The sequence below is a fragment of the Canis aureus genome, chromosome 30 (genome assembly GCF_053574225.1).
Source record: "Canis aureus isolate CA01 chromosome 30, VMU_Caureus_v.1.0, whole genome shotgun sequence".
Classification (NCBI taxonomy): Eukaryota; Metazoa; Chordata; class Mammalia; order Carnivora; family Canidae; genus Canis; species Canis aureus.
In genome coordinates this window covers 36715078-36742611 of record NC_135640.1, presented here as the reverse complement: position 1 = coordinate 36742611, position 27534 = coordinate 36715078, and the positions used below count along the sequence as shown (strand labels likewise).

The 27534-nt window shown below is 43.2% G+C and overlaps 1 protein-coding gene across 1 annotated transcript in view; it reads left to right on the top strand.

Annotated features, from left to right (window-relative positions):
* The window catches only part of KCNJ6 (potassium inwardly rectifying channel subfamily J member 6), a 270925-nt gene that overhangs the window by 181831 nt on the left and 61560 nt on the right, over window positions 1-27534 (top strand). The window contains exon 3 of the mRNA XM_077879194.1: window positions 4475-5395. Within this exon, the coding sequence (XP_077735320.1) occupies window positions 4475-5395 (921 nt within the window). The remainder of the gene's footprint in view (window positions 1-4474; window positions 5396-27534) is intronic.

The window sequence follows — 27534 nt, the reverse complement described above, 5'->3', positions numbered from 1 at the left end:
TATCTCTTGCTATTATTTCTTTCCAGTTAAATTTCAACACTGGGCTACTTTGCCCCTTAGCTTACTTTATGTCAATTGATCACCTTTCTAAAAAAGAGAGGGGGGAAAAAAGAGAGAGTGAGAGGGATTAAAAAAAAAAGAAAGCAGCTGGCTTTATCACACAGACCCACATTTACTTAAAGCCAAAATGCAATAAAGCAACTCATGAAAGAAATCACTGGGATGCTCGGCGTGGCTCTTGCTGTCCTCTTGCCCACCGTCCAGCACTCCACAGACAGCAGAGTTCCTCTACATTCTCGCTGCTCAAGTCACCTGCATGACCCTGCACAAGGAGCAGCACATGTGGCCAGTGGGTCTGACCATGTGATCGCTGTGTGTGCAACAGCCTGGGTTGGGGGCCCAGAGCCAGTTTCTGAGTAGTGGAGGGGGCGAGGAGTCATTAGTGTAGAAGGCTGTGCAGGATTCCAGCGAGAAATGTCAGCTTTCCCAAGTGCAGCTGCTGAGCAGCTCAAAATGCTCTTGCAAATGTAATTCAGATCACCCCACAAATCCACACCTGGGATTCCAGGCAGGCACGAAAGGAATGTTAAGAACCATCATTAACGTTCCTTTCTGTATTTCCCTTATACGCATTTGCATTCGTGCTGAGGGTTGCTGAGCCTCACTCCCTGGCTCAGACCTGGGAAGCCACATCCCCTGTCCAGGGTTTCACCCCATTGCTCTGGGGGCTCGGGTCCCCTTCTGCACACTCCCCTCCCCCTCCCATTGGCTTCACCCTTCCTGCCTCTTGGGACTCCTACTCCAGTGGCTTCTGCTCCCCCAGTCTTTTCACTGGCTTTTTGGTTTTTCTCAATCTTCTGCCTGCCCCTGTCCCGGCCCCTGCCCCAGAGGCAGTTAAGCAGGATGTCCAGCCTTACCTCCCACTCACTGCCCAGAGGAAACATTCTCCTCTCTCCTCTTTCAATCTCTGGCTGGGCCTAAGCATTAAACCAACACAGAATCCCAGGAGAAAAGCATACACATGTCCATGGGAGCCTAACTAAAGAATACAGATAGAGGGGACCAGAGCAGGAAACTTTCACACATTTAGACAAAGAAACAACCAATATGTGAAGAATTGGCAAGACAAAAGGGTCTGGACCATGGGTAATAGATGGTGAAGAAATGACTGGGAAGATGTGGGTTAGTTTAACAAGGTTTGTTTATACAGTCTTCTCAGCCCCAAATTCCCTGTCTCTGGTGATGAGTGTCTTCCATCCTCTTGGTACAGGAAGGGGACCTTTCACGTCAGAGATTTATCTCCAGCTTTCAGGAGAATGGGGACGGTGGGGGTCAGGGTGTCTTCTTGCACTAGCTGTTTTATAACTTTAATTCAAAACAATTAATATGCCAAAGTGGTATGTTTTAGGGGTGACATATTCTGAACCCCGTCACCATCTTCCCATGGATACCCCTTGCCTGCGGCCACTGCCTCATCTACAGGGACACTTTATCTACAGGAACATCTCGTCTACAGGGACACCTTAGAGGCCACCTTCCCACTTCACTCCCCAGGAGGCTTGGCTTTCTTTGTTTGATTCCATTTTTATTTGTTTTTAAAAGACACATAAGTAGTATATGCGTTGACACTTTCTCCGACACCAAACCCAAGCATTCGATTAACCACATGCTGTTTCATCATAACGCCCTACTCAAAAACTCCATCTTGACTTCTCTCCCTGTTCTTCCCCAAGCCAGTCACCCACCCAGTGATGCTTCTTTTTGCTTCTCCATGTCAGTATTACTGCCCATAAAATGAGAGAGAAGGCTGTGTTTGATAATAGACACAAAATATATAATGGCTCAAACACAATCTTCTTCTTTCTTGTTTCTAGTCAAATGGCAGTTCTTTGCCATCAGCTTGGGACCCAGGCCCCTCCACCACCTTCTGACTTCACCATCATCCTAGAAGGGTCAGGGGCATAAGAGGGGGCACATCCTCTATTAAAGCCTTGGACCAGAAGGACATACCAGCTCCAGACAGGCCAGGACTCTGCACTGGCTGTCCCCAATGCAAAGGAAACTGGGAAATGTGGCCCAGTCCTGAGCTAAAAAAAAAAAAAAAAAGAGGAAAAAACAATAATGAAGAAAGAATTTGAGGATCAACTGGCAGGCTCCCAGGACTATCCAGAGCACTTGCCTCTACTCACTCATTAACCGATCAAACAGGTTCCTCCAGGTCAGGATAAATGCCTGGATTTGAAGGCTACATTCAAGCCAGAAAAAGCAAGAAAACAGCTTCAAATTAGGGAGCAGGGGGAGGGTCATGTATTTCCTCTGTGAGATTTGGAAGTGTGAAATATCACTGAAGACTGTTAAGAGTCAGCAAATCTGACAAGCCCTCTTCTTTGGGTTGGAGGGATGGAGGGACTGAGGGACACAAGGGTTCAGGGTGGCTCTGTACGGTCAGAGAGCTTACCATCCTGGTCAAGGTAAAACCAGGCATACGCCAGGTCCACTTGGGCCCCTATGTCCTGCAATCAAAGCCTCCCCACCCTGGTGGGGTTGAGCCCAGAGTTCATCCCACATGAAGTCATATTTAGAGACTCCCAATCAGGGCAAAATTAGAAGAGCTCAGGCATGCCCACTCTGGGACACACACATCCCTGCTACCCAGGGGCACTGGCCTCTGCTTCCATCCAGAGCCCCAAACACCTCCTTCCCAGCCTGCCCTCAGCTGCTTCCCTTTGACTCCTGTCCTCTTTCTTTGTTGGAAAAAGAAAAAGAACAAGCAAAGTTTCTCTTTTACAAATGAAGGCTATTGAGGGCAGTGATCTAAAAGTACAAGTTGTCAAACCAAACAGCAGGTTCTGCAGACTAGATGTTGTCTCTTCCTTGTGTTAAAATATAAAAACAGATCTATGGGATTGATTTTTAAAGAAACTAACCAACCATGAACAAGGTTAATCTATAAGTGAAGTTGGTACCACTCAGGTCCTCTCCACAACTATTTTCTTATTCAGGAAATGTTTTCTCAACAGACTATGTTACTCCTTTAACCCAGGGGAACACGTAGTTACTACCGCAGAAAAAATGCACGGCCGAGTCAAAGACTCAGAATGAAAGCCTGGGGAAAGAAACGGCTTATAAAACTTTTAGAAAGCTTTAAAATTATTGACTGAACAAGTAGTTTCATAGTGGCTTATGTGTTTACTAGCAGTGTCATTTCCAAGTTTCCCTTTGCACTCAGATTCTAGAAGAGTTTTCCTAATGCACTGTTAGCTAATGACTGTACCAATGCATGAGTCATGAAGGCCGTCGGGAAGGAAATAACCACAAGCCAAAACTGCAGATGTTACATGTTGAGGCAGAAACCAAATAAAACGTGTAACACATAGAAAGAGAGAGAACATTTCCCCCACACCTTTTTTTTTTTTTAACCTTGGAATTAAATCAACCATTAGAGTATAATGCGAGCGTACTTACCGACAAAAGCCAGAATTTTCATCTTTCGGCTCTGAAATTCCAGTAACAATTTAAAGAGCTCATTCAAGATTCTTGCCCTAAATATAAGGAGAGTACTATCACAGGCATAATTTAATGCAAAGGAACATTTATTACATATCTGTTCCATGCAGGCACAGAGCACATACGTGGTTTCGTTCAACTTTGTAACAACCCATTTTGTAAATGTGGAAACTCAAGTTCCATGAATCCGGATGGTATATCAGTCTACTCAGGTGGCCATAACAGAATACCAGAGAGGGGGCGTGGGGCTGGAGGTTTAAAATTAAGATGCTGGCAGGATTCCTTTCTGGCCACCTTGCTTGAGTTGGAAGACTTCTCTTCCTGGTTTGCGGATAGTCGCCTTCTCACTGTGTCCTTACGTAGCCTTCGCTGGTGCACACCCCTCATGTATCTTCTTCTTCTTATAAGGACACCAGTTCTATTAGGGCTCCACTCTTACTGTTAGTTATCTCCTTAAAGGCCCTATGTCCAAATACAATCACATTGGGGGTTAGGTCTTCCACACGGACCAGTGGGGTGGGCACAATTCAGCCCATAACAGATAGCAAGTCCAAGAGCCAACAATTGCTAAGTGACAGAACCAAGACTGTCTGAATTGAAACATTTCTTTATCCAGCCTGTGCTGCCTCTCCCGTGTGATGGCATCTCAGATAGAGTGGGAAGACATCCCACGCAGGGGCTGACTCTTAGGACTTGCTGGAGGGAGACAGTTTCACAGCACTCAGTTCTGTCCCAGTGGAAAGGGTGGGGAAGTATCTGCACGAGCTAGATTACAGGGCACAGGAGTCCAAGTCAACTAAAGGATCACCCAAAGATGCCAAATAAAAAATGACATCATCTATTCTGTTAAAGGCTACACAAATGCTATTTGGTTTCACTACCATATACCATACACAGTGTGGTTTCCGTGATCCCCAAAGAACCAGTATGTCATTCCATTTTTCTTTTCTTTCCTCCAAACTACCAGCTAACGTCCTGGAGGGCGACTCCATGGATCAGGATGTTGAGAGCCCTGTGGCCATCCACCAGCCAAAGTTGCCTAAGCAGGCCAGGGACGACCTGCCAAGACACATCAGCCGAGACCGGACCAAAAGGAAAATCCAGAGGTATGTGCGGAAAGATGGAAAATGCAATGTCCATCACGGCAATGTGAGGGAGACCTACCGCTACCTGACGGATATCTTCACCACCTTAGTAGATCTCAAGTGGAGATTCAATCTGTTGATTTTCGTCATGGTTTACACAGTGACATGGCTCTTTTTTGGGATGATCTGGTGGCTAATTGCATACATCCGAGGAGATATGGACCACATAGAGGACCCCTCATGGACTCCCTGTGTCACCAACCTCAATGGGTTCGTCTCCGCTTTTTTATTCTCAATAGAGACAGAAACCACCATCGGTTATGGCTACCGAGTCATCACGGACAAGTGCCCAGAGGGAATTATTCTCCTCTTAATCCAATCCGTGCTGGGGTCCATTGTCAATGCATTCATGGTGGGATGCATGTTTGTAAAAATATCGCAACCCAAGAAGAGGGCAGAGACCCTGGTTTTTTCCACCCATGCAGTGATCTCCATGCGGGATGGGAAACTGTGCCTGATGTTCCGAGTAGGGGATCTCAGGAATTCCCACATTGTGGAGGCTTCCATCCGAGCCAAGTTGATCAAGTCCAAACAGACCTCAGAGGGTGAGTTCATCCCCTTGAACCAAACAGATATCAATGTAGGGTATTACACCGGGGATGACCGTCTGTTTCTGGTATCACCACTCATCATCAGCCACGAAATTAACCAACAGAGTCCTTTCTGGGAGATCTCCAAAGCCCAGCTGCCCAAAGAGGAACTGGAAATTGTTGTCATCCTAGAAGGAATGGTGGAAGCTACAGGTAAGGTGTGCTCTATCCTGGGGTATCTGTGGATCAAGGCTCATTTTAAACTGGACCTGACATACTTATTTATGACAAAATATGAAAAATTGAATTTCACTTGCTATTGACTCCACCCCCTTGTTTCATGAGAGAATATGCCTGTGTGTCCTATAACCTTAGCATACCCACCAAGAAGTCTACCCATTTAACTTTTTAAAAGCCTTTGGAAAATAAACCAGTAAACAATTTTTCAAAGGCACCACTTGCTGTATTTTAAATTTCCAAATATTTCCTTAAATTAAAATCTTATCTGTCTCCAAAGCATTTTTTAGGCGGCTCTAAAACATTGGTTAATTTAAATACTTGAGGTTATTTATTGGCAAGCCCGAGGAAAAAGTTAAGCCTTTCCAAGGAAACCTGACAAATTGCTTTAATAACAATGCAATTTTACCCCTTCTTTGGAAGCCATTTGCAAGACTCATAGCACTGGCTCTTCTGTTATATCAGGTGCGGGGAAGGTGTCTTTCCACATACTCTACCTGCTGAGCCCACAGTTGACCTAATATTGCAGACCCAGTAAATAATTCTAGCAGGAAAGGAAAAAAATTGAAGATCCATTCATCACAATCCTATCGACCCTTCTGCTGTTGATGGCTGATCATTGGTGTGTTCTCGGGAAAATGATCTGTCCTCAAAATAGAGAAACGGTCTGGTTTTTTTTTGAGGTCTTGACTCATAACCCAACTTTACATGTGCTATACATCCCAACAACAGAGCAGGTCCTGCCCATATTAGTTGGTAACATTCTATAAAATACAGCCCTACATTCTGACTTAAGTTAAGAACATTGACCCCCGACACACAGGAAAAGTATAAATTGGAACCCAAATTCATTATTTTCTTTCCTGTTCTTTGGAGTTCCCAATGTTAGACTTAAAATCCTCTTTTGAGGTGCAAGCTTCCCTTCTGTGCTTTGAAGTCCACAACCTGACGCCGGAGGGTCATCTATTTAATCTGAAATGCACAGCCAACAGCCTGGCCCTAGATGCTTCTTCAATCCATATCCTGATCTCGGTCATCCCATGAAAGTTGTTGGTCCCATGTTTCCACTTCCCTGTACCTAACAGGCGAAGTCATAACCTCTAACCAACTTCTCTTCAAGTGGTGGCAATTTTTGCAGTAGGTTTTGTTAAATGCAGCAAACAATGAAAATGTGAGTAAAAGTCTTTGTATGGAGCTCAGTGATTGGCATGTGCTCCTTCCCATAAAACAAAAGGAACATGGACCTGATTTGAAACGGCTTCAAAGGATAACAAAATAATACATGAAATACTAAGAGCTGCTCGGGTGAACAGGGCTGTCTGTACCCAGAGCCTGACTTTGCAATGACTGTGTAGGGGGTGGCGGAAGACGAGTGAGGAGAAGAGAGGGGAGGAAAGAGGAGAGGAAACAGTCCAAACAGGGAGCTTTGTCTTTTTCTCACAGACCAGAAACTTCTCCCACCTTGGTGGGAGCGCAGGGACTCTGGATCCCCCTAGTGGTGGCCACGGTGGTACAGCCGCTGGCATCATAAACTGACCACTCATTGATGCGGTTTTAATATTAGATTTCTCACTATCAACTGTCTCAGTAGGACATGAGGGAGGCGAGCCGACAAACATTCTTAGCATTGTATCTCTGAGTTCAAGGCGCGAAAGCCACTGGAGATGTACCCTCTGGTTATTGGTGTTAATCTGAGCTTCAAATTGCACGAGCTGAGCTTCGTGTTCCCTCAAACCAAAGCCCAGTCTCAAAAAATAAATGAATCCAGAATAAGCAAATTATCTTTGTAATGTCCCTGAGCCAGAATTCTCCTTGGGGCAGACCCTGTCTTTCTGTGGACAGCTTGTTATGAGTGAGGCTTTCTAAAGGGAGGAACATTGCTTTCTTGGTAATTAACGGTGATACCTGCCTCTGAGCACCCAGCAGACTTTCTTACTGCTTTCTTAGAGAAAACTTGAGAGTTACCAGCAAGAAAAGAATCAAAACACCCCTGATTCTGGGGGAAAGGCAACTACGGCAACTACTATTCATTTTTCTCAAAAAGAAATAGTTTTCTAATTTCTGTTAAGTGGAGGGAAGAGTGTTCTAGAAAGTTCTGCGTTTGTCTGGAAGCTGCATATGTCTTGATCTTTTCCTGATGGGATTCATACAGTTCAGTACTTCTCAGTACATCTGATCTCTTAAATTTCGGCGGGATGCTTTTTCTTTGTGAATGAAGAGCACAAATGGGATTTATAGGTACTAAACAGGCCCTCGAGAGATGAGGGAGGGGAGTGCTTCAAGGAGTCAAAGCCACAGGAAGAAAATAAATGTGGGCCGAATGCACATCAAGGAAAACAAATTCACAAGGATCTAATTATTCGTTGTAGAGCTAGATGGGAAACCAGAAGTCTTGAAAGCAGCAAGCTGACACGTCCATTTTATTCATTCCTTTCAAAAATGTCTTACTTGACCTTAAACCACTCTCAGTGATCCCAATTAGCAGGCATCATCCAGGGATGAGCCCCACACTGCAACCCCACCACAGTGCTCTATTCCTGTCATATATGTTTTGGTTACGCAGTGATCCAATATGGTGTTTTGTGGAAATCTGAGCTATCCTGCAGGAAGCTGAGGATCCACCGGGGTCCTTCTACTGAGCACCCCAGCCTAGTTCAGGCCAGTTGGTGTTCCGTTGACGCATTATATTTTCATGCCACGTGCAACAAGTGTGCTTTGTCACAATCACTTAGAGTGGCACTTAGAGGCAGGTTTCTTCTTTTTTTTTTTAATTTATTTTTTATTGGTGTTCAATTTACTAACATACAGAATAACCCCCAGTGCCCGTCACCCATTCACTCCCACCCCCCGCCCTCCTCCCCTTCTACCACCCCTAGTTCGTTTCCCAGAGTTAGCAGTCTTTACGTTCTGTCTCCCTTTCTGATATTTCCCACACATTTCTTCTCCCTTCTTAGAGGCAGGTTTTTAGGAAATGAAAGTAAGCTCACTGAAGGCAGGAGGGAGTCTTGCCCAACTCTGGTGCCCTGTGGGTCCCGGTCATGGTCCTCCATTTGATAAAAGCCAGACTTAACACCCATGAAAGACAGACCCACATCCTTGGTGGATGGCTTCAGCCTGGTCCAGCTCAGAGTCAGAGGGATATGCACGGTGACCTCTCAAGAACCTTTCAGTCATGTGATTCTATTTTTGAAAACGAATCAAACCCTGGAAAATTCTGACACGAGCCACCCAGACATCTGGGAACTGGCCGTGTCTCATCCTGCAAATATATTTTTAAAGGGGGCCCTTTATGTTCCTGACACATGGGCAATTTTGAGATAGTGATGTTTACAGAAGGGTTCACAGCTACGTAAACAAACATGCTCAGCAGCTGTGGCAAATGTGCTTTAAAATAGTAAAGCATTCATATAGACTGTTATTTATAGAGGACAAATTGGCCTGGAGGCTAGATGACAGCTACACAGAGCTGGGCCCGTTGCCAGCCAGCTCCTCACTATAGCCTTTCTGATTGATGAACTTCCATATTTACCCCCAACGATTATGCAACTATGACAAGCAGCCCTTTCCAACACCTCTGCAAATGTGCCTGGGTGGTTAGGATGAACCCCCATTAAGCTTTTTTTTTTTTACATTTTTTATTATGAAAATCAAAAAATTTATATAAGAGTAGACCAAATAGTATAATTAACTCCCATGTAGCCATCATTCAATTTCTAGAATTGTCGATTCACAGCCAAACTTGTTCAATCTCTACCACGACTCACTAACCGGCCCCGGCATCAGATCGTTTTATCTACACATCTTTCCATGTGTGTTTCTAAAAGACAAGGACTCCAAAACATAACCAGAACACCATTGTGGCACCTAAAATACTTAGTGATCATTCCCTAAGATCCAATATCTAGATGTTCCAACTTCCAGTTGTCTCACACTTGTCTTTTCTTATTGTTTTCAAATCTGCTGGTTTGAATCAGGATCCAGATGAGGCTCACATGCTGTGATGGGTGGGGGGGTGGATCAAGCCTCTTCATCTATGAGCTCCACCTCCATCCCTGGGGGGTGTTTTTCCTTCAACGTTATCTCAAAGAAGAGAACTTCTGGAAAATTTAAACACTGCAAGAAAACTAGGGAAAATGGAGGATGGGAGGATATCAGTCAGATATACTAACACTATAGATGAGGAAAAAGGGCTGACAGCCCAGCAGTGGGTATCTGTGGGTTACCGAGGAGGAGGGGAGTATACATCAGAAGCCCAGGAAGGCAAATCAGAAGTGGGTGTGACAAACCGGAAGCCAGAAAGAGAAGCAGCAGAGGGTGAATGGGAAGGAGTTTCCATCCTTCACTGCAGGAAAACTCAGTTCTGTCTCCAGAGAAACGTGCATGTGGAGAGGGGTTTTGTCACCAAAAATCACACCACAGATCATAGGAGTTTTGAGTTGGAAGGCATCGTCACCCAGCTCTTACTTTACAGATGAGGAAATGGAGGCTTACACAAGATGAGTCGCTAGGGAGACTAGGGACTTGGCTAAGGTCAAATGGCCTCTGGGAGAGTAGGAATTTGAAGCCCAAAATCACTGACGTTTGCAGCCTCCAGGTCCAGTGGTCTTTGCATGGTGAATGCTGTTGGTTCGTGAGGTACTATGCTGAACGAACTAAGTCCATCAGAGAAAGACAATTATCATATGGCTTCACTTATATGTGGAATATAAGAAACAGCACAGAAGATCATAGGGGAAGGATGGGGAAACCTGAATGGGAAAACATCAGAGAAAGAAAAAAACCATGAGAGACTCTTAACTCTAGGAAACAAACAGAGGGTCGCTGGAGGGAAGGGGGCAGCAAGATGGGGTAACTGGGTGATGGGCGTGAAGGAGCACATTATGTGAGGATCACTGAGTCTTACACAAACTGATAAATTATTGAACACCGTGTCTGAGACTAATGATGTACTATATGTTGGCTAATTGAATTTAACTTTTGTAAAAAAAAAAAAAAAGGATTCAATAGAGAAGTACACCCAAAGAAAATGAGTGTTTAGGGTACAAACAGGCTGGTGTCTCTTTTCCCCTACTAGTAGTTCCTCTTTTTCTTTAAGGTGTCTCCATTGGTCTCCAATGTTGCTGGTTCATTTTAAAACTCTCTATGTATTCACATGAATTTTTAATAGCCATATATTAAAATGAAATGTGCCGTACAACGGTTCTGAAGTCTAAATCAAGTAAGCAGTGTCTACACAAATACCCCTAGAAGAATATTACATTCCATCACATCTAATTTCCAAATATCATTTTTCTTTGCTGTGACCAAAATGCCACTTCACTATAATAGAGGAGAATATGAGATCACAGATTTTGAAAAGGTGGCATTTCGCAGATAAGATGGTGGGGTGTTAGCATTACAGTACTCTTAAGCTATTTCTAGTAGTGATATTTCATACCCATTACATTTTTCATATCTATTTTCTCCTTTTGATAAGTTACTGCTAATCTCTCCATTGGCAAGTCATTATCTCAAGACTTACCCTTTTTGTCTTAAGAGTTATAACCCCAACTACCTAACCTGGGGAAAGAACTAATTGATGTGATCTGAAGTGTTAAGAACTTGGGGGGAACCCTCCTGATAAATCTGTATAAAGAGAAATTAAAAAAAGAACTTCAAGGACACATAAATTTATTTTTCCTAGGTAGAAATCTATCATTCATCAATGTCAAGAAATCCAACTAGTCTTTTTTCCTTGAGCATTAGGTTCAAGTGATTTATTCGGAAGCTTCCTTCCAAAATGTCTACCTCAACATCCCAGTAGCATCATTGGTTGACTAAAAACTGATGATAATTGCTCCCCAAAAAGGGTAAACTTTTTGTGATCCTCAGCAATTTGAGGACACTGTGTGCTCGTTCACCAAATGTGCTAACAATCTGAGGCTGGATGCTATAGAGCACACTCAGGGATTTAAGCTTTTCCAAAATCCCTCTAAAAGGAAGAATACTGTAACTCTGTTAATTATAACTCTGTTAAGTACTTCCTCTAATTTAGGAGGCATATAAGGTCCCAAAATTTAGAAGGCAATGCATCAAAGTGACCATATATTATTGTGATTGACAAAATAGTGGACAATTATAAAATTTTTCATTACCAAATTACTGATATCAGATAATCCATTGTTCTTCCTTTTCTAAATAGGCCATGAGGAGCTACTGAAAATGATGTCCCATAGAAGTCAATGATGGACACACAATATATACAATTTAGATTCAAACCGAAGAAAAAAAATGAATTCGCATCTAAAAGTTACCTCTGGCCCAGACTTTAAAGTCAATACTCATTTGGGGAAGAAAGAGCACTATTCAAATTAAGAGATGAGTGTCAAATAGTGTGAAGCCTCTAATTAGCTTACCCTTAAAAATATGGAGCTTTATTATTTCTTAGGGTATTCCATAATATGAGTGGGACAGCATGTTCTACTGGACAGTTTCTAATGACCAGGAGAGAATCACTGGGGAGAACCATGTAAATTATTCACACACAAACACACACACTACACACTGAGTGAAACAGCCAGAGGTGTTTCTTCTCTAGTTAAGCATGCCCTTCCTCTTCGGTCTTACACCAACCCACTTGCAAATTCTGTTTGTTGTCTTAATTGTTGAGTATGCCCCTTTTTGAAAAGCCACTTCTCTCAGCTACAGCTAAGCTTAAGTGTTTCTTCCAAAAAAAAAAAAAAAAGTGTTTCTTCATGTTGTCTATAGTGCCAGACCATCCTGGGTTCAAACCACAATTGCTCCATTCACTGGCTTCCTTAATCTCTCTATATTTCGAGATTTCTTCCACACCAAAATTGGAGCAATAATGGTATACCTACCTCACAGGTGACCTTTTGACCTCCTGATTCTGTGAAAGCAGATCATTTCTTCCCTCCATAGACTGCACAGGTGAAAGGCCACAGAGAGCAAAGCTTTGAGAGGATGGGAAGCCTGGTAGTTGAAAGGGCCAGTCCTGGAGAGTGGCTCCATTGTTTTCAAGGACCTTGCAGCTGATGCCTCGAGAGAATAACAAATGACCCTCTGAAGGCCCTCTGAATAGTCAAAACGGGCAAATGTTAACTTGTGATAGCCAGTTCAAGAAATGCATACTCACAACTGAGAGTAAATGCCAGCCTGGCCTCTGCCCCAGTTACTTACCATGAATTACAAATCGATGAGATGTGAATTAATGAGGATCACTGGACTCAGAAAAGACTTTGCATTCCTATAGATAGTAACATTTCATCATTATAATTTCTGCCCAAAGTGGACATGAATATAGATTATTCTCAGGTCTTCTAAGGCAATGGCTCAGTGAGGACAAGACCAATAATCTGCATTTGAAAATAGTATTTCTATGTTCCCAGTTCTCCTCCTAGGTTTCTCATAAGAACTCTAAGGTATTGGGTGATGTCCCAATTTGGAGAGGGTAGTTTTATGCTATTAACTCAATTCAACTGAATTATATTGACTTACATAGTAATTCCTTAGAGATATTTCTGCTTTAAGTTATGGATATCCTTCAACAAAGTGGACACCCTTAAATGATGTGAGGGTTAGGGGCACTGACCCCCCCCCACACTACCATGCAGTTGAAAGTCCATGTATAATTTTGACTCCCCAAAAGTTAACTATCTTACTGATTGATATCCTACTGCTGACCAGAAGTTTTACCAATAACATAGTTGATTTGTACACCCAATTTGTACATTATATGTAATATATACTGTATTCTTATGATAAAGTAAGCTAAAATAAAATCTTAAGGAAATCATAAGGAAGAGAAAATACATATACAGTACTATACTGTAAAAAAATCCACATGTAAGTGGACCCACATTGTTCAAACCTGTGTTGTTCAGGGATCTAACGTAAATAGTAATTTCTGTATGGCCAACTCCATTGTTCTTTACTGACTAAGCAGAGTGATACAGATACTGTAGTGGTCTGCTTTCCATAAGTTGTGTTTCAGTAACAAACAACCCTAAGGTCTTAAAACACAAAGGCTTATTTCTCATTCACATTACACATAAGCTACAGCTTTTTACACCCAGGTTTACTGTAGGATGCAGATTGAAGGAGGAAGCAGCTCTATGTAGAACATGCCGTTCTCATGGCAGTGAGAAAAAAGAGAAATGGCAGGACGCCTCACTGCTGCTCATCATTTATTAGTCATAGCAAGTCATATGGCAGTGATTGATACCCATGGAATGGGGAGATATAATTGTCTCCTAGAACATGGGATAAACAATTGAGAACAGAATAATACAATCTACCACAGATCACCACGTGGTTTTGAAAACCAGGGGACTGAATTCTCAAAAAACTCTTTGTGAGTTAAGGTTTAAAATGGACAGTAGCCATTAGTGCTGTGCACCAAATATGTCCAGCTTTCATCCTTCCAGCTACACGTTAGGATCGCATTTTCCTGTTCCTGTTGAACATGGCCATGTGATGCACATTCTTCCAGAAGTATACACATAAGCCATGCATATCACTCCAGTGGAAAATTCACACACCAATGCATAATGTTCCCTTCCATTTCTTTGTTACTCAAAGTACATGTCACAGTGGAGTCTGTCATCCTGGACTGTTGACTGGCTTTGAAGAGTAGACCCCCTATCAAGTCACTTGGATCATGAAGGATGACTGAGAAATAACCTCATGTTATTAATATTGGGTTAAGCCACTGAAATTTAGGTTGTTTATTACCATAGTGAAACCTAGCCTCTCTTGTCTGATACAAAATGTCGCACTGACATTTTGACAAGTTGGTTGTTGTACGTTGCTAATTGCTCTAGATTAGCCAGAGTTGAATCTGTAGCTAGTTACTTTGCAGAGCTTCCCCTCCTTTGAGTTCTCTCTTCACAGGTTAATTAAGCTTTTCAGTTCAGACAGGCTGACTTCACATTCTGTCTCCACTCCTGACTAGCAGTGAAATTGGGCACATCATATTCCTCAACTTCACCAAACCGCTTTTCCATTCTTAAAAGTGAGAATGATACTGACACCTACAAGAAGATTCCATGAGATAATACATGTAAGTCATTCATCGTGGAACCTAGTGCATAGCAAGCGCTCAATGAATTTAGAGACTGAATCTATAATTCTGTGAATCATGCTATTCTCATTCATCATTCTTGTAGTGCCTGTCAGATACCAGTTACTTTATTTTTTTTAAGATTTTATTTATTCATTCATGAGAGACACAGAGAGAGGGAGAGGGAGAGGCAGAGACACAGGCAGAGGAAGAAGCAGGCTCCATGCAGGGAGCACCAATTACTTTAGTAGGTGTTTGCACATATATTATTTTCAATTCTCAAAACAATTTCTAAAGGTAAGCATCATCTTCATTTAACAAATGATCCCAAGATCACTCAGCTGGTAAAGGGATAAAGCCAGGATTCAATCTCAGAGCTGCCCACCTCCCTAATCTCTACAGAGGAGGCATGGTACACACAGTCACATTTAAAGGGATGGCTATCGATTCAAGTTCATTAGTACACTGACAATTATGACTCGATGATATATTCTCTTTTGATTAATGACTTTGGCTTGCCCATCAGGCTCACCTCACTTGACCATACAAGGTAGGGGCAATCTGCTCTTGCATAACATTTGGCATTATATCTCTTGAAAGGGCATCTATTGGCTCATACTCCATACTCTGCCCAATTCAGTGTTATCAGGTGACTATGCCAATTGATGCTCTGGGCCAACCCCATCCAAAACAACCTTGTGCCATGCCAAGTATAACCCAAAGTGCAATCAAGAAGCCAGCTCACAAACCCTTAGGGAAGGAAAAAATAAAGTTTAGTATTGAAAGGGAAGAATCAATTTTGACTCTGAACTCCCTGCCAGAAAGCACAATAATAAAAAGATTTAGGCTTTGACTAGCCTAATTAAACCTTGTTGGAGTTCCATTTTATTGCAAAATGTCCAACAAGATTCTTTTTGGAGTTTGATGATGATGATGATGATGATGATGATGATAATTTCGCTCTAGTCGCTGAAACCATCCTTAGAAGATTTTAATTAAACATTTGCTGAGTAAATACATTTCCTTTTACATTTTCCCAAGCATCTTTTATATAGGGTGAATATTAATAGAAATCTATGAAAGCCAGTGGTTGAGGAGGCACTGATGGGTGATGACATTACAGGAGAATCCACAATGAGAGCACAGAGGAGACAAAGCTAAAAGTTGAGTCTAAAATGGATTAATGTCCTATTCACACTGACCCCAAATTAAGTCTGTTTAATACAACTCAGAGAGCTAAAGTGTCAATAAAGTATTTAGTTCTCTATTTGCTTTAGATACTTGACTTTCTATATTGTCTGTCCCTCCAAACAAAGTTGGAAAAGTTGTTAAACTTCAGGGGAACAAAAACGATGTTGGTCCATGACTCTTGCAGAAGCTTTTAAGAATCCACAAGGTCCAAGAAGGAGCAAGAAAGGTTTCCAAACACCTCCCTGAGTCTCTCCAGCATGATTCCTTTGTGTTCACATGGAGGGACCTCAGCATGTTCAGCCTTGCCTGAAAACCCTGTGGCAGCCCCCACAGCTAGGGGAAGAAAGAGGTCACAATCACTAAGCCAAAAGCATATGACTGTATCTGGAGGCAGGCAACTTGATTGGCCATGGACAAACCAGGCCAAGAGCAAGGAAGGGCAGGGATGTTTCGAGTACAACTTTGCAGTCTCCACTGCTGTGGGGATCTGGCACAGAGTCACACCCTGTGTTTGGTGGATGAATTAGCAAAAGCCTCCCCTGTAGCTGGAAATGCCCTTCCTGACATTGAAGAGGGTAGCTGAGGGCACCATGCATTCCTATGTCAGCAAAGCAGTGTGTCCTCTATTGCCACACTGAAGGGTAGAATGACACAGTAGCATTTCTTGCCTTGAGTTCGGTCTGGTACACGCTCAACCTGGTTGGAGGGAGCATCTCATGAGTAATGAGCATCCATTATCTGGGAAGGCAGTGGCCCGGTGGACAGGAGACAGAAAAGATATTAGATAAAAATGTGCAGTTGCCTTCACTGCATCTCACATGTCACACCCTCGGGTCTCATCTTAGGATGAAACGAAATCCATAGATGGATCCAAGGAGTATGCATTTAAATTTAAATAGTCTGTTCATGTTCCCATCCACCAAAATCTACTTTCTCCTCTCTCTCCATTCTCACACTACTTCTCTTATATAACAGCCTGGCTTCACACCTAGTTGAGAAAATGGAAACAACCAGGATGGACCATTGGTCCTCACACAGCCGTATCTACCAGCCTGCCTGGGCCATTAACCCCTATAGGTCTGTCTTCCCTTTTGTTCATGGAGAGCCCTGCTCAACCCAGGGCCAACTCCAGACCCCCTCTCATCAGTCTACTCAAAGATTTTTCAGATTGCACCATCTTTCTCTTTCTTTCATCATCAGCTTTTTTCTTAATAGTCTATTACCATCAACTTACCTCTGCCATTTTCAAAAACAAACAAAAATAAAACTACATCTGTTGGTACCATGGTCCTCTCCATTCTTTGACTCTCCTTCTCACATTATTTCTGGAAGGGATTGTCTGTCATCCCCCACTGCCATCTTTTAACTTTTCATCCCAAATGGGCTTCCATTCCTAGCACATCACTGAAATTCCCCAGCAGTGTCCATCCTATTAGTTCCAAAGGCCACCCTTCTATTCCTGTTCTACTTGGCCTCTCCACATAAACACAGTTGACCGCTACCCCCTTCCCCAACCTTTCTCCCCTGAGATTTATCACTTCTGCTTTTCTTCCTTCTTCAGTGAAAGCTCCTTCCCATCCTCCTCTGCAACCTATTCTTCTTGCTTCAGAGCTCATTCTATTGGGAGTCTTACTGTCTACTTCCCCTCTGAGCCATTTCAGCCAGGCCCTTGGCTTTAATTATCATCTTTTTTTTGCATGTGACATCAAATTTCTATCTCTGGCCTTAACCTCTCCCCTGAGTTCTGCACTCAGAGATCCAGCTGCATACTTGGCATCCCTATTTAGGTGCCTAACAAGCCTGTACGACTAACGTGGCCAAAGCAGAGACTAGGGATTCTAGAATCCCCTACAATTTCTTCCCCTCTCCATCTTCTCCATGTTCATAAATGTCATCATCAATCATGCTGTGACTTACAACAAAAACTGCATCAGCATCCTTGATTCATCTCATTCCCTTACCATCCGGAAGTCCTATAGATAGGACTTCCAAAATATGTATGTGTCTATGGCTACCACCCCAGATTAAGTTGTCGTAATGTGGAGGGAACAACATTCAAGTGAGTCTCCCTGCTTTACTTTGACCGTCCTACGAAAGTCCATTTTGCACATAACATCTAGAGTGCTTTTAATAAGTGTTAACCAGAGCAAATCATTCCTATGCTTACAGTGCTCCAACAGATTCCCATGGCACTGGGAATCCAGATTTTCTTGCCATGGCCTACAAGGTCCATCTGGATTGTCTCCAGCTTGCTCACCTGCTTTTACCCCCAACCACTTACCCACCTGATACACCATGCTGCAGCCACATGGGTTCTCCATTCTGAACACGAGAGTCTTCCACAAGGAGGTCTTCTCCAAATGCTGGATAGAAACCAGCTTCAACCACTGGGCGTACATTGTGGTATGTGGAAGGTGTCACCAGCTGACATCCCCTTGTTATGTGTTTATTAAAAATCAGAATGTAAGCTCCATGAGAGCAGTGCCTCGTCCCCTTCTTGCTGTATTCCCAGTGCCTAGAATAGTTCCTGGGCCATAATTGGCACTGAGTAAATATGTAAGTGCCAGAATAAATGAGTGGAGGAATGAATAATATATGCTATGTGGTTATAAACCAGATTGGTCCCTTAAGCACTAGAGAAAGTCTGGAGTAATTTAAAATTGTACATCCCCCGCCCCCCCCCCCAATCAACTTGGCCATGGTCAGCCAAAAGCCTCTGCCTCCTGACATTGAGAATTACTCTGGGAACTAGCTCCAACCATCCCTTCTCAATCTTCTTCAAGGCTCCCTTCTATTATCTGCCATTGAAAATTTCGGTGGCTCAGGGCACCTGGGTGGCTCAGGCAGTTAAGTGTCTGACTCTTGATTTCAGCTCAGATCATGGGACCAAGCCCTTTATCAGGCTCTACACTGGACATGGAACTTGGGATTCTCTCTCTCTCTCCTTCTCTCCCTCTCTCTCTCTCTCAAATAAATAAATAAATCTTTGCGGGGGGGAATAAAGAAAGAAAATTTCAGTGGCTCCCCCAAGACTCTGTCCTAAGCTCTGATCACTTTCTTCTGCACATCTTCCCAAAGCAACCCATCCCTGACTCTTGGCCTCACCTCCTATCAGTGGGCAGGTGGCTCCCACAGGTACATCCCCACACCTGTCTCCTGAGCTATAGACTCAGATAGCTAACTATGTCCTGGACACATCCATCTGGGTGGCTCTCAGGTCTCTTAAATAATAATTTGTTTTAAACTCATATCCATTCCCTTTTCTGTAGTCCACACTTTGATGAATAAAACCACTAGTTTCCCAGTTGCCCAGGTCAGAAAACTGGTTGTCATCTTGCACTACCCCCTCCCTGGGCTCTGCAGCTTTCTCACTATTTCCCTGCCCTCTGGACTAGCCCATAGGGCTCCTTTGTGCACAGGAGAAAAAGGCAGCCCTCCTCAAGACACTCTACTGCCATCTGCTGGGGAATTTGTGTAACAAATAAACAAATTTGTACTTAGATGTAATGAGTTGTGCAGTATACCATCTGCACTACCAATCATATGTGGGAGCCCTGGCCAACCTTGTCCATTCCATCTCATACCTGTCTGAAGTATCCCAATGTTCTCTCCTCTTCAGCATCTTGGCCACTGCATTGATTCACAGCACCACTCCCTCCCTCTGGACAATTACCCGCTTCCATAACTGTAGACTCCCATTTCTGCAATTCCCCTACTTATAATTGTCAGAAGAAGCTTTTTAAACCTATGAATACCATCCCATCACTTCCCAGTTCAAAGTTCTCAGCAGCTTCCTAGTAGTTGAAGAATGAAGACCAATCTTGCACCTGTCCAGGTGCCCTGTCACTTTCTCCACTACATGCATACGCGGCTGAAATTCCTGAATACACCATGGATTATTTTGCCTTTGGCCAACACATATGCTATGACATTGTCTCCATCCAGAATATGCTCTTCCATTTTTACCTTTCTGATAACTCCTGCTCATCCACCAAATTTCGCTGCAAATGCTCCCACCACCACCACCACCCACGAAATCTTCCTGAGTGCGTCCTTCTCCCTGTCTGCTGCTCCACATTTCCACACATTTCCATCATGTCTATTGCATTGTGAGTGATTGACTACATGGCTTATGACTTGTGCCCCCAGCAGACTCCACATTTCTGAGAGTAAAGATTAGGACTTTTTTTTTTTCTATTCTCAACAACTAGCACAATTTGACACATGGCAGGGGCTCAATAAAAGGGATGAATGCATAAATGATTTTTTTTTTTTAAAGCAAGGTCTAGTCTAGCCTTCCCAAATGTGTCTCAGGCTCTCTGAAGCATTTTATCTTCACCTGGCACCATGTTATCTCAACTCTACCAAGAGCCAATGGCTACATCTGCCTTCTCTTTGAAGCTATTTTATCACCTAATTTAAAAATTAAAGATACCTTTTATTAAAAGAGCCTATTTGTTCTACGGGATCCTGTCCCCACCCAACATTCAGCACGTATCTTACAAACTCCATCTGATACCTAAATACGAATAGTTTAAAGCAGAGATCCAAAAGGTAGATTTGTCCTAGAATTTGGTCTTATTATGCACAAACAGCTCTGCTAGGTAGAAATATCCCTGAGCCCCTTCTGAATGCAGATCTAGTCCACTGGAGACTGGAGCCAGGAGACTGGACTCCTCATGCAAGTGTCCCTCATGGCTTTCATCCCACCTCATTCCACACACAGAGATTCCCCTCCGATATTGTCTGGTTCCACTCACAAGCCTCCTCCTCTCTTCCAAGGGAATAAGCAAGGCTCTCAGAAAAGCAAAGTGTAGGGGCAGCCTGGGTGGCTCAGCAGTTTAGCACCGCCCAGGGTGTGATCCTGGAGACCCGGAAATGAGTCCCATGTCGGGCTCCCTGCATGGAGCCTACTTCTCCCCCTCTGCCTGTGTCTCTGCCTCTCTCTCTCTCTCTCTGTGTGTGTCATGAATAAATAAATAAAATCTTTAAAAAAAAAAAAAAAGCAAAGTGTGGGAAGGAGTGACCCCTTTCCTAAGTTTCCATCAAGAAGGGGTCTCACTAGGGCACCTGGGTGGCTCAATCAGTTAAGACTCTGCTTTCAGCTCACATCATGATCTCGGGGTCCTGGGATCGAACTTCCAGTTGGGCTTTGTTCAGCAGGGAGTCTGCTTCTCCTTCTTACTCTCCCTCTGTCCTCTCCCCCTCTCTCAAATAAATTAATTAAATCTTAAAAAAAAGGGGGGGTCTCATGAGGCAACCCTTGTTCGCTACAGTTATGAAGGATGAGGGACAATGCTGAATCAGGACACACCACCACACCCCTGACACCTCCTAAGACACCTTTCTGAAGGTAAAAACTCAGCAGATGAGGTCTCCTAGGCTGAGATGTATTGAGTCTGCAGGCAAGAAATTTCCAGAAACTTCAATGTGCCCACCATTATGCAAAGTTGGAAAGCACAGTCCTGTTCTTAGGGAACTCACATTTTAGAGGAGGGAATTTGACAAAATGTTTTCTGTAAAGGGCCAGGTAGTAAATATTTTGGACTTTGTGACATCTCTATCACAATGACTCAACTCTGCTCCCATTGCATGAAAACAGCCATAGGCAATAAGGCTAAAAATTAGCATGGCTTTGTCTCAATAAATCTTTATTTATGGACACATAATTTCCACGTGTTATAAAATATTCTTCTTTGGGTTTTTTCCCAACCATTAAAAAATGTCAAAACCACTCTTAACTCTCTCCTGTTCTAGACATTGAGACAGAACACAAATCACAATAGGATGCAAAATGGAATAATATACATAAGGGGAGCAGTTTAAATGGGGAGGTGGGGCAGTGTACATGAGCTCTGCTCTGGTAATCCCAGTCAGAACTGCACTTTAGACATACTCCACATCCTCACTGCCAACGACGGCAGCAAACATGACACCTCCCCGGAAAAGGAGAAGCAGCCACAATCCATGGAAAGATGAAATCATTCGCATCTGCATCCCCAGAATGAGAACACAATAGGGAGCAGAGGTTTCCTGACCTTGGAGAGAGAGAGCTAAAATTAACTTCTGTTCAAAAGCAGAGACTTGTCAGTAAACAGTACTATTAACATCCTGTTTAAAAAAAAAAATAAAAGAACACAAGTGGTTTTGTTTAATGAGGGTTTGCATTGACTCCCCGTTTCCTTTTTTTGCTTGCTCTATTTTGCACTTGGATGAAAAGTACTCCCACTACTTCTCATGACAACATGTGTTCTTAACATCAGTCCATTGGGGGCACCTGGGTGGTTCAGGTCATGATCCCAGGGTCCTGGGATCAAGCCCCACTTTGGGCTCCCTGCTCAGTGGGGAGTCTGCTTCTCCCCCTCCCTCTGACACTTCCCCTGTTTGGACTCTCTCTTTCACCCTGTTAAATGAATAAACAAAATACTTTTTTAAAACTCAGTCCATTTGAAGGATGAAGAGTCTAAAGTCCATTCCACCCTGAAAGAGACTTTCTTGGTCCGAACTCCACTCTGCCCTCAGCCCCGTTTCTTTAGGAGGCTGAGTGGGACATACAATAATCAGCCATCAACAAAGACACACAACCTTTGCTATAAATTGCACGTCCACACAACACAACCCTGCACTACATCAGGCAACCATGGGATACAGTCTATTCAGAAAGGTATCGTTAACAAACTCATCCAAAATATCTCCAGTTACACAGAGGAGCTTTCTATCACCCCACGTGATATTGCTCCATCTTTCTAGTGTCACTGGCCAACCAAATACGGTAAGTGGGAGGATCTCACAAAGCCCCACTGATGTGCTTTTGCTATATTTCTATCTAACTGCAGGATTGTAGATCAGAATAATTGTACTAATCTTCTGAATCACAGTAGCACTTAGGAACTTTCCTTAATAAAATTGTTTTCCCTAGGATGGATTTTCACTGGAAAACACACATCAGGAACCCTTGGGTTCTCACCTGGTTCATATTTGTTCTCCATCTTTCCACACTGCTTTCTGTGGTTCTTTTTCCCCACCAGGCTGAATTCTTTATACCCTATTAGGTCCAACCAGTGTTACCTCCTCTATGAAGCCCTCACATGATACAGCTGGCCCTATGCTCTCTCCTCTACTCAAGTCCTGTAGTATCTCCTACTTTCCTGAGTGCCATTGTTTTCTCCCCAGTAGACTGTGAGCTACATTGTGCATGGACCCTAATCTTCTGGTCTTCTTTCTTCTTTATCCCTTGGCCCCATACTGAGCACATGAAGACCACAGTGCCTGTTGGCAACAGCTCGGAGACCTGTACCTCCTGGCCTCCCCTTTTGGATCTAAACCATGCAAAAGGTTCTTTGGTAACAATTGGACAAGTACCAGAACCAGAATTGGTTAAGAGTTTGTTTATAGACACTCAACATTGCTGGCTTATTCTGGGTCCTCAGATTGATCCTGTTAGATTTGCTATACCACCAGTCAGGGCAGCAGAAGCAATCTTCCACATTTTACCACATTAGCTTGATCATCCTCTCTAGATCTAGATACACATAGGAACATAGATATATGTGTGTTTGCATGTATATGTATCGGAAATTTTTTTTCATCATTTGGAAAGTGAACTGTGGACATGACTTCACTTTACTCCTAAATTCTTTTTTTTATAATAAATTTATTTTTCATTGGTGTTCAATTTGCCAACATACAGAATAACACCCAGTGCTCATCCCGTCAAGTGCCCCCCTCAGTGCCCGTCACCCATTCACTCCCACCCCCTGCCCTCCTCCCCTTCCACCACCCCTAGTTCGTTTCCCAGAGTTAGGAGTCTTTATGTTCTGTCTCCCTTTCTGATATTCCCCACACATTTCTTCTCCCTTCCCTTATATTCCCTTTCTCTATCATTTATATTCCCCAAATGAATGAGAACATATAATGTTTGTCCTTCTCCGATTGACTTACTTCACTCAGCATAATACCCTCCAGTTCCATCCACGTTGAAGCAAATGGTGTTTACCCCTAAATTCTACAGTGTATATTTTGTAAATGTGAAAACCACAGTGCAATCACTAAAATCAGAAAATTGGTATTAACACAATGCTACTATCTAATCTGTAGACTTGATTCAGATTTTTGCCAAGCTTCCAAATAATTTCTCTTATTAAAATCCCAGATCATACTATGCTGTCAAGTCTCTTAATCTCCTAAAACCTAGTGGGGTTCCTCTGTCTGTATTAAGGCGATGCCTACCAGTTTTTTCCACCACAAAGTTATTACATTTCACCTTGTAAAAAGTATTTTGTGGATAAAGGTACTTTGAGACCATGTAAATATCCTGTTCTTCCTCAAACTTCCATTTTAGGACTCATTGATGGTGCTTATCTAAATCAACTAGGCATTACTAGGATGGTTACCAAATGGTTATTTTCTAGCTCCACGATTCTACATTTGTGTGTTGGCTTTCAATTAAAAGGAGGAGCTTTTCTCCCTCCATTACTTTATCTATCTATCTACCTGTCTATCATCTATCAATATCAGTAGGGACTCACTGAGTCTTATTTTATTCAATGGATTCGAGTCTGTTATCATTATTTATTCATGATGCTCTAATCTAATTCCAGATTTGGCCAGTGGGATCCCTTTCAGGCAGGTTTCTTGTCCTTTGACCATTTCTTCATCATTTTTTTTTTTTACTCCTCCTTCCTTTATAGCACAAAAAGATGTTCTAGGTTCCCCTTGTCATTTCCCAGTCCCTGCTATGTAATCAAACATTTCTCCAAAGATTTTTCATTCCCTTTAGTAATGCATGGTCTTTAGAAGCCAAGACCTGGGCACTAAGAGTACAGAGCAGATATCCATATTGGTTCCTTCAGTTGTAAGAGAGAAGGTCAGTTTCTATTCCAGCTCCACTGACTGCTGAGTGTTTCTATCTGAACTAAACCAGGAGCTCAAAAACACTGCATTTGGAATTTGTCAGAAAGTTGTGAGGAAGAAAACCCAAGCTCATCATCTCCAGTATTTATCAGAAAGTTGATCAGGAGTAAAGCGGATGGAGAGGCCTACATGCAGCCACACGGTTCCCATATTCTTCCAGAAGCCTAAAAACCAGCTTTCTCACCTACCCAGAAAAGCAGAGAATAACCCTGTACTTCGAAACCTCCTGCATGGTGTAAGAGCAGACCCCCGAACCTGCGTCTGCTAGGAGGTGGTGCTGACTATAGTTCATAGCCCTGCCACCTCATCACAAACTCTCATGGGAAATTTCCTCATATCAGAGTGTTAGTAAGAGTTGGACTTTTGCTTAGCAAATTGCTTTTCTTGTATGTGATGGATGCTGTAAACTCTCTAACTAGCCAGGTCTCCCTTGTGATTGCAATAACGTCAAGAACCAAATGTGAGGTGCATATAGCAAGGCTGCACGTCCTTATGTGTCCGTTTCTTTTTTTTCTTTTTTAAGATTTTATTTATTTATTCATGAGAGAGACAGGCAGAGGAGAAGCAGGCTCCATGCGGGGAGCCCAATGTGGGACTCAATCCCGGGTCTCCAGGATCATGCTCTGGGCTGAAGGCAGGTGCTAAACCGCTGAGCCACCCAGGGATCCCCTGTGTGTGTGTTTCATAATGCGTCAATCCTGGTGCATCTCACAGCTGCATCCTAAATGGGTTTCTCTCCATGGCATCACCCCCATTATGAAGGCTGCTGTTTATATGCTCTGTGTATTCATTGTCTAGGCCTGCCATAAAACATACCAAAAGCTGCATGATTTAAACAACAGACATTTATTTTCTCACAGTTCTGGAGGCGGGAAGCCCCAGATTGAGGTGGCGGCAGATTCGGTTTCTGGTGGGAGGTCTCTTCCTGATTTGCAGATGGCCACCTTCTTTCTCCCTGCGTCCTCGCTTGGCCCTTCCTCTTGGTGCTCAAAGAGGGAGCTCTCTCTCTCTTCTTAAAAGGATACCAGTCGTACAGAACAAGGCCAGGCTCCTTCTGCAAGTGCAGTCACACTGGGACTTGGGCCTTCCACATATGAATTTGGAAGTGGGGCACACTTAAGCCTATAACCCTTTGTAACCTGCTTGTATCCTTTGTGGACCAAGTCAGAGTAATAACAAATAAACACAATATTTTCATCCTCCCCGGGAAATCTATAGCCTCCATGGAAATTCCCCACACTTGACTGACATGTAGAATGCAGAACCTGCCATTCTGCAGGCTGAAATGGAAAAAAAGGCCACACCTATGACTTGATTGATTGTGCTTTATCTTAAAATTACGTAAAACAAAATGCACTGAAACTTGGCTCACTGTTCCATAATCAAGCGGTATGGAAAAATCCTAAAGTGTTGCATCATCCCTCCCTCAAAGCTGCCCACACTCTTCTCTCTTTATTGGAACATCTGAACTTGTCATTGCTAGAAGAGCCCTCCAGGATGGGAAGGTCAAGGGCCTGTGTAAAGGTGCTGCATCGCTGTCCTGGTGAGAACCACTGACACAGACACACAGCAGGGTATCCATGGGTACAGCTGTCTTCTTCACAGAAAGCGTCTTCAGGAAAAGCCTGACGGCACATGGCTACACATCACGTATGTCCCCCGGCTTGGACTTTTCTCACTCCAGAAAGACTTCTCTACATTTACCTTCCATACCTTTTGGGCAGAAAGGATGCTGTCTCCCCAGTGCCTAGCAGAGCACCTAGCATGGTTTATCTGCAGATCTGGGAAGCTCTGTTGTCCCAGATCACCCAATGGTGTTTCTGCATTTATTCCAAAAATCCCACATCAATTCATTTTGCTTCCCAACTCTGCTGTGTCACTCACCCTCCCCCAGTCTTTTCTGCATACTGTTGTCAAAGGGGCTCCACATTCTCAGGGCACCTGCCCTCTAGAAAGGCCCAAGGGCCCCATACAAAGCTCCAGCCCTCCCATATGGTTGCCCTTCCCATCTTCTGTCCTGGCCCAGAACCACGCAGCCCACTCTGCCTGGCATCCCTTCATATCTGCTTCTTGCCCACTATATTTGGCCATTTAGACTACAGCTGCCATTTCCTAACCCTGACCCCGGACTCTCTCTTGTGGACTCACCCATCATAGCCCAGACCTACATGCTACTTCATTCTTCACTTCAGACAGACCCTGGGCCATCCTCTTGTCAGAGGATGTTCAGACACCACCCTCCATTAATCAAGAGACAACAGCATATCTGCATATCCTTGCTTATGTGTCCCTGAACTAGTCAGCTCTTGAGTACTTCCTACAACATCAATTCCCTTTTCAAGAAGCAAGAAAATACATACAACCATCTATTTCAGAAGGAGAAAGTATGACATTTTAATAATTAATCTGATAGATTTCCAAATTGGATTAATGTTATTAATTTCCTGCTGTCAAAACAGAAATTATCACAGGAATGTTTCTCTCTACCCATTAGGCCTTTAAATAAAAGCCGGAAAACAGGATGGAACACAAACAGAGTCTAGCTAGTCATTACCGAGACCTTCCTTACAAGGTTGCTTGCAGAATTGGTTTCACTGTGCTTATTTACAACACAAATAAAAGCTTATATAACAAGCTATCTCTTTTTGGTATCTCTATTAAGAGCAAAATTGATCTAATCCAGCTCTTTTATTCTAACTTTAATTAAATAACCATTTATTTGAGGAAAATGACATCAAAATTTGAGCTATTTGATTCCTTGGCAGGTCACTGGGTAGCTGTGGGTCTTGATGGGACATCTGTGTCTTAGAGAATATCCCCTTGTCAATATTCTGTGTCTCTTTGAAAGTGCACTGTAAGTGTTCGTCCTTCTTCCTGATTCACTCCAAAGCCAGGATGTAAGCTCTTTATTTCAGAGAGAAGGAAGGGCTTGACCATGAGGTCCCAAAGT